The sequence below is a fragment of the Triticum dicoccoides genome, chromosome 5A, assembly GCF_002162155.2.
Source record: "Triticum dicoccoides isolate Atlit2015 ecotype Zavitan chromosome 5A, WEW_v2.0, whole genome shotgun sequence".
NCBI classification, from domain to species: Eukaryota; Viridiplantae; Streptophyta; class Magnoliopsida; order Poales; family Poaceae; genus Triticum; species Triticum dicoccoides.
In genome coordinates, this window is record NC_041388.1 from 664414150 (window position 1) to 664422506 (window position 8357).

Sequence of the window (8357 nt, forward strand, 5' to 3'; positions counted from 1 at the left end):
TGGACCAATTTTATGAAAAACGAGGGCTTAGCCGTTTATTTTTGGGTCTTCCCCTTATTTATTTTATCAGATTAGGAAAACATGGGACGCCTTGTGGGTCTCCCACGACCAGGAGGCCTTGTGGGACTCCCACGACCAGGAGGGCAGCAGCGCAGTCCATCCGTCGTTGACGCTTCCGCCGTCGAAGTGTGTTGCAGTAGGTGAAGACGTAGTCGGTGTGAAGGTCACACATTGTACCCGTAAAAGATGTCTGGATTGCCATAAATTACAGGCAAAGCAACCCAATATCAGCTGTTTTTCTCATCCTTCAAGGTATCGGACGTTGCTTGCCACCGCCGCAGTGCGGCAGATGCCTTTCCATTCCCTTACTTGCCACCGCCATTGTCGGACTGCCTTGAATTCGAAGCAAGGGAGGGAATGGAAATGTTCAAAATTTGAAATTTGTTTAAAATGTTCAGAAAAATTTGAAAAGAAATTAGAATTTCAACTTTTGTTTAAATTTTCAAAAATGTTTAGAATTTCAAATTTGTTTAAATTTCTAAAATATGTTCTGAATTTCAAATTTTGTTTAAATTTTCAAAAAAGTTCAGAATTCCAAAATATGTTTAAATTTTTTAAAAATGTTCAGTTCAAAATTTTATTTAAAATTTTAAAAAACTTTTAGAATTTAAATTTTCAAAAAAGTTTATTATTCCAAAATTTATTTAAAATTTCAAAAAATGTTTAGAATTTCAAATTTTGTTTAAATTTTCAACAAAAATCAGAATTTCAAATTTTGTTTAAATTTTCAATAAAAAATCAGAATTTCAAATTTTGTTTAAATTTTCAATAAAAAATCAGAATTTCAAAATATATTTAAATTTTTGTTCACGCTTTTTTAATTTTGTTCACCATTCAAAAAGTATATTCGGAATTTAAAATTGTTCACCTTGTCTAAACAGATGCAGGCTGACAAACAAAGTCTCAGCTCAGCATGTCTTAGCACATACACCGCTGCCAAACAACAGCAAAATACATGGATTCAGCATGTCTACACTCAGCATGTATGAGAGGAGAACAACTAAGCTAGGTCCATACATCTTACCAAACACACCCTAATATTCTCCCCTAGGAGACTCAACTCTCAAGGGGGCAAGGAGGAGAGAGAAAGGGAAGGAAAATGAGGTGCAATTTCTTTTTCTTGGACTACTCCTTTAGCGTCATTTTGACAACATATAGGGAAAGAAATTTTGAGTTAAAATAAGGCTATAACTTCAAATAATTTGAACAAACTGAGTAGATACATAGAGATAAGTTCAAATAATTTGAACAAACACGAATAGATAGATAGAGATAAGTGGTACAGACAATCAAAAGGTGCCACGGTTTCACTAGGACGTCGACCCTAATACAACAGAGGTTCGAATTTGGGAAAGTCAAAATACAGGACACAACATACAAACATTTGAACTAGATGACAGTACAAACTCATCTTCTCATCAGTCGTCTATTACAAGTCTTACATACTTGAAGGTATATATGTGTTACAGGTACAAAACAATGCCGCCTATGATTCGGATGGGTAACCACATTACTCTACACAAACTCTGAAAATTCACATCGGAGCAATCAAGGGGAGGGAGGGGTACATAAAAATCAACTGTGGTGGGTTTCTTTGAATTGACACAGAATACATATTGATATACATGTCGCACTGTCCAGACACAGCTAGTCACACATACAACCAGACATCATTGATCAGCCGGTGATGATGCCCGCCAGGACATCGGTCTTCCCTCTTGCAAATATGGTGTACACCAGACGTATCGCATCTAGCCAGCCATCGAGAGACTCCCAGGTATCAGCAACCTGACACGGAGAAAACAGAGAGGTGGACAATTAGTTCGAAAACCAAGAACGCTTTCTAAGGCATCAGGTCAAGAGGAGTTCAAGAAGAGGAGGTGCATACCAAGAACACGGGCCCATGAGTTGTGTTTATACAAAGGCCGGCGCCAGGGGGCAGGGTCAGATCGGAGCACGTGGACACTGAAACTATGTCCGCGACGTCTACCTTGATAAACCTTTTGGCTTTCTCCACGAGCGCGTTTGCTTTGACAGGTGCGCTTTCGGAATCATTGACCTTAGATTTATGATTGCAAACTCAGTAGCATAAAACAAGATGGATCCTAGCAGTGATATGAATAGACACACAAGTAGGCTATGCGTTATCATCAGTAACACAACTACCTGCTGGAGTTCCATGTGGTTTAAGATGAACTGTGACCTCTCCCAATGTTTGTGTGGTGCAATGGGGTCGTCTGCCGGAGGAGCAGTCAAATATCCCACTTTCAAATATGGCAACGGTAGCTGCAAAGCATAGCAGCAAGGATGTCACAAAATCCATAATTACAAATTGCTGATTTTGACCAGAGATGGTCTGAACAAGACTGGGCCAACATATGCATAATTACCAAAAAGAAAATAGAAAACAAGAGGATGAATATTGTGCTCAGTGTTCGTACACTGAGGGCGCACTCACATATTTTACTGGAAAGGCACACTACAAGTTCAGAGTTTACATTCTGTAATTTGCTGAATCATCTTAACAAAAGGAGGCATTTCATGATTTGTCTGCTTCTATAGTTAGATTAGACTAGTTTTTATGTTCCACTTTGTGCACAGCAACATAATCAAGTCAATTGCATTTCAAATAAATGTGCATAACGTTTAGAACATGATGGATAACTCGCGGCTAGCTAAAGTAACTGAAATATTACAGCTGCCAACATACCATTGAGCGGACCAACCGTAGAGCACTGCGATAAACCTGAATTATGCAAAACAACAGCATTTCAGTAGGTGCTGACAACTGTTATGCCTAAATATCATTAATGAGTAACCCATAACTGGAAATTAAGTTCTAGACACATCATGCATATGACAACTATGGATTTGCTCATTTTAGAAAAGCCATAAGGTGGTATCAAAGCTCATGGGCTACTGAAAACTGGAAGCAATACAAATGGTAGACTGACGTACAACTACAAGTATAACAATCAGAAAGTACTGAAATGGGTGACGAATAAACAGTTGTACATCAACAAATATAACATTGTGTTAATTAAGATATTATAAGTTAGAATATTTGATGGCACGGGATGACTGCATTGCTTAAAATTACAATGTCAACCCTCAAGCTTCCAGAAAGAACCAATAACGAAACTAGCAAGCATCACAGTGGCAAATGAAGAAATCCACATACCGAATAATTTGGCTTCAATGCATGAGCAGCTGCAACGTAAATAGCAGACTGACTATACAGATCATTAGGAGAGGTATCGGCCCCTCCAGACCTCGAGGTATCCTCTGCCAAGCCATACTGCAGCACAAAAAGGAAGCAAGAGGGCGTTGATTATTGTTACCACAGAGTTGCATAAGGTAACATGCATTCAAATTGAAGCGGTGCTGTTCACCGTTTCAGTCACTATCAAATAGACCAAGGAATCATACCAGGACAGTTCCAAGGTTGTAAATAGCCCGGTGGAAGTCAAACTGCAACTGGATGGCAGAACGAAACTGTGCCACAAAACAAAAGAAACTTAGTTTCAACACTTCGTTGAACAAACATTTTGTGATAAAAGCACTGCACAGAAGTAATGCTCAGAAGTAATTTCCGCAAAGATATAAAGTGCAACTACCTTACTTATAGCTGTTTTTATGATTGTTTGCTTGTCTTTAGCAGGAACAATCGCACTCAATTCCTGCATCACAAGTTTGTACCCTTGAAAATGAGTGAAAAGCAAAATGTATGGATGAAGAGTTAGTCATTTCTGATATTACAGTGCATAAGCTAATATACCTGCAGTCCAAGGCCCCAGTTGTTGAGAGCCTGCAATCAAAGAGACAGACATGAGGCATGAAGATTAATGGCCAATTACATAAATTTAGAGGATTTATAGAAAACGAGAAGAAATTAACTACTTCATGCGAGATCATGGCATTTGAATGTAAATGTCTTATTTCAGAGAACTGAACTGACATACTAAATGTAAAGCAATTTAACTTGATGTATCAAATATGAGAACTTTATGTAACTTGGGCATAAATGGATAGAATCATTTAAACAGTGTTCTCAGAAGAGGTCATCTGATGGAGATGTAAGCCATTGATGTTTTATCCAGAGGATGTATACAAAATCATACAGATTGACTGCTCAAACGCAACTGTACGGACTCTCACAATGTTTTCTCCAGTGCAACCTTATAACTGTGGTAGAGTGGAGTAATAGCTCAAAGAATATCTGTGTGATATCATATGTTTGGTGATGGTGTGCGTTTATGTTGCCAGTATTCTTGATGACTATTGCTCACACCATATTCCAATGGTTTCCTATGGTGAACTTTTACCACGTTATTTAACTCCAACACTTCAAAATCAGGAGAAGCATTTATTATTTGCCATAAATCAGTCAAGAGAGTCAGTACTCACCTGGGGGCTGTTCCAACTTAACTGGACGGCCTTGTCGTAGTTCCTTATAGCCTGAAAGGGAAGAAAACAACGAGTATCTAGTAACTCATCAAATCCAGCATTTGAACAATATAGTATTATTTTTTAAAAAAGGACAGACCCAGTGCATAGAAGCTCCCACACAAGGTGGGGTCTGGGGAGGGATTATAGGAACCTAGTCTTACCCCTGCAAAGTGCAATGCAGAGAGGCTGGTTTTAATGTAGAAAAAAACGATCAAGCCATTTTTCGAATGTAATGGTAAAAAATCGGGAATGTTATCTACTAGTTAAGAAGCACACCCTTATTCTTAAGAAAGAATAATATGCATGAAGAAGGAAATGGTAAGGGACTAAATTATATTTTGCTTCATGCTGGGAGTTGCAACTTGATTTCTAGACTACTACCATTTGACAGCGTAACTATGTAATCAAGATTTTTAAAATAAATATTATTAGATCGAAAGTTCAGTTAGCGACTTAAGAAAACAGCATTGCCCCTTTTCTACTGACAATCTGAACAACACCAAAACTAGAACAGTGGATGGGAACTTGAAATATAACAGAACGGGGGTCTAGAACAGTGGATAAAGAATTTGGAACATGGTTGGAAAAGAGAACAAAATTTAAAAAATGTGACAATTTTTTTGATCATTTTTTACTTTCTAAAAAATGAACATTTTTTAAAATTTGAACGAAATTTGAAATTTTGATCATTTTTGAAACTGTGAATATTATTTGGAAAAGATGAATATTTTTGAAATTAAGAACATTATTATTAAAATGCAAAGAAATTTTCAAAACTGTGAACATTTTTGGAAAACAGAACATTATATTTGAAAGGCGCAAATATTTTTCAAATTTGTGACTTTTTTTTAGATAAGTGTGATTTTTGGAAAAAGTAAAGAAAAATAAATAACAAAAAGGAAATCAAAAGAACAACAGAGAAAAGAAAACCGAAATGTCTTGTATGTTTTGCTACCTAGAATGGGCCGGCCCAATTAACTCTTCTGCTGCCCCCTCGTTTGCGTTTTTGGCGTCATTTTGACCGAAATTATGAATTAAGGGGTAACCCTTTCAAAAGTCACTCCCACCTTCAAGTGTCGCACTGCATATGGGCCACTTGAAGGAACCTAGGAGTTTTTCTTTTTAGTAGATTTTTTCTTTTTGAAATGTGTTATCTCTTGAACCATGTGTCACATAATCACGAATCATTTTCTTGTTGGATTTGTCACATCGAGATATTCGAAATTAGTTTCACGTTAATATGTTTTGATGGATTTTTTGGTCATGAAAAAGCAAAAAAAAGACCCAAAATCAGGAATTAAAAGAACCGAAAAGGCAAAAATCAGAAAAAAAACCAAAATTAGAAAAAAAATCAGAAATCCAAAACCGGGAGCCCGACGTGCTGTCTCTACGCTAGGCGAACTGATTGAAGACATGGACCCATATGGCATTGAGAGGGAGCGGCTAGAAGGAGGAGCAACAATGACAACTAGGGCCCAATGGAGCAGTAGGTGAAATCTGGTTTGCATGCCGTGAGCATTTTGTATCATAAGGGAGTCGAGACCGTAGTTGTGAGGCATCGATTGAGAATTAACAAGTACTCCCTCCGTTTTTTATTTACCCCGCATATTAGGTTTGGTCAAAGTCAAGCTTCGTAGAGTTTGACAAAGTTTATAGCTAGACAAAAATATTAACATATACAATAACAAATCGATACCATTAGTTTCATAATTGAATGTAGTTTCACATCATATAGATTCGTTATGGTAAAGGGTTGTTTTGTTTTATATAAACTTGGTCAACATTATGAAGTTTGACTTGAGTCAATTCTAATATGCAAAGTAAATAAAAACAGAGGGTGTAAGTAAAACTATTCGAAGCGAGAAGATGCTCTTATCCTTCATTCATCGGCACCCCTTTCTCCCATTTTCCTCCTTCCCCTCCTTTCTCTGAGATTTAGAGCGGGCCCGTTACACCGTTAATGTGTTGAATCGATCGAATAGGGAGTACCATCACAACTTTTGGTTTTTTGATTTTTGTTTGAGTCAAAACACACTTGATTTATTGATCAATGTGAAAAACATGGTAATTCGTAAGGATGCACAAATGGCGAGAGTCCTAAACGAAGAGACCCCGCGGCGGCCCAAGCCTAACTAACGGGAAAAAAAGCCTCGGCCCAGTCTCTGGCGTGTTCTGAACTCTATTTGCCCTTTGGTCTAGCATAGTAAAACTAAAAACAGAACCATCACAGAACGCAAGCAAACTTTATTAACATTGTTATTACCTGCTGCCAGAGTTCTTCAGCCTCTTTGGTACGCCCACGCATTTTGGCCCGGTCAGCTATAGCAATAGCCCAGTTGTAATATGCCTAAAAGGATAAGAAAGAGGCATGAGAAGTTGAGAACTGTGATGTTTGTCAGCAGAGTAGCAAGTTAGCATGAGGAATAAATGCATAAATGATATTCATGCGCATCTCATTGATTTCTATATAAAATTAGTAGTCCATGCCAAGGCACTATGGTACCAATTCTCTTTGGTATAACAAAGCAACAATCTGAACAATTTTCAATAGAGTTCAGAACATGAACCAATAAAATAAACTCAGACTGGTGAACTTACATCATACAGTGTTGGACAAAGTCGTGTAGCTTCAGCATACTTCTTGCAAGCCTCCTCAAGCAATGAATCTTTCGAAGAATCAGAATTAGGATCCACGTTGTCAGCACTTTCCTGCAAATATATTTGAAAAGGTTAAAACATTTCTCTTGCAGTGTTCGTTTCACTAGCACGCTTTAAGCAACAGAATAAATGAAGCCTGCAAAGGTCATCTTTAACCAATGTATGAGCCGGTGCGTACTGTAAATAAGGAATGCACTTTTACCTGGAGAACTAGGGCCCAGTTATAATATGCATCAGGGTCTTCTGGATTTCTTTCAATGGCGCTAATATATCTGCAAAACGAACCTTTAGAAAACATGCAAAGTTTGAGCTAATTATAATATTACTATAAGACTGGGTTATAATCAGATGAAACAAACCAAGACCTTTTGGCTGCAAAGGTAAGAATACGTTGGCGAGAGCGACCTTCCTCATCAACCCCAGTGACACTATTTATCAAGTCCATGGCAACATCATGATGGGATGAGAGTTGCAGGCTGTCCTGGCTGAGATGGACAAATGAAAGGAGTTGTATAACTTGTCTTTATCATAGCTAACTCGAGAGTATCTAAATAATCGAATAATATAAATGTTATAATCTATTATTTAATTTCCCTTTTGGCAGAAGATAAATTGGCAGTGCCAGTTGTTAAGAAGGCAACTTGTAGTCACATGACATGAGGCCATGGGCCAATATATACACGTACTGGACTGGTCTAATATATGGAAAATTGGAAACTAAATACATATCTAAACCTAAGTAAAAGTAGCATCAAAACAATAACCATATTGGTTGATAACATAAGTTGGACTAATCAAGCACCCATAGCATAATAAATGTGTGCTGCTACAGGCTTTGCAGTGCGTCAGTCCCCTGCACCCCACAACTCCAACTATTTCCTCCATCCCATTCTGTATCCATGAGCGGCGCCTGGCGCTACAGCTACTTCTCCCGCCCACTCGGATAAGTTCTCCTCCACCCCCACTTCCCACTAGCCACTGACGCTTCGCCTGACCCTCCTCTCCCCCACTGCCGCCTTCTCCTCCAGCTCCACCGTGTCGCAACCTCCCTCCAACTAGGTGCTAGTTGGACTAGTCAAGCATCCATAGTATATTAAGTTGGCGCTGCTACAGGCTTGCAGTGCGGCAGCCCCCTGCGCCACAAAACTCCATCCGTTTCCTTTTCTGCCCCCACCAGCGGCGCCCAGCAC

General features: G+C 38.5%; 1 protein-coding gene across 1 annotated transcript in view; it reads right to left on the reverse strand.

Moving 5' to 3' along the window:
• Positions 1-1425: 1425 nt before the first annotated feature.
• Positions 1426-8357, reverse strand: part of LOC119303916 (protein HLB1-like) — an 8506-nt gene continuing 1574 nt past the window's right edge. Inside the window, exons 2-14 of the mRNA XM_037581063.1 lie at positions 7533-7652; positions 7370-7439; positions 7108-7218; positions 6773-6856; positions 4468-4518; positions 3839-3868; positions 3678-3740; positions 3490-3555; positions 3242-3358; positions 2771-2806; positions 2227-2346; positions 1949-2119; positions 1426-1848 (exon numbers count right to left, since the gene is read on the reverse strand). Coding sequence (XP_037436960.1) covers positions 1738-1848; positions 1949-2119; positions 2227-2346; positions 2771-2806; positions 3242-3358; positions 3490-3555; positions 3678-3740; positions 3839-3868; positions 4468-4518; positions 6773-6856; positions 7108-7218; positions 7370-7439; positions 7533-7652 — 1150 coding nt within the window. The 3' untranslated portion in view covers positions 1426-1737. The remainder of the gene's footprint in view (positions 1849-1948; positions 2120-2226; positions 2347-2770; positions 2807-3241; positions 3359-3489; positions 3556-3677; positions 3741-3838; positions 3869-4467; positions 4519-6772; positions 6857-7107; positions 7219-7369; positions 7440-7532; positions 7653-8357) is intronic.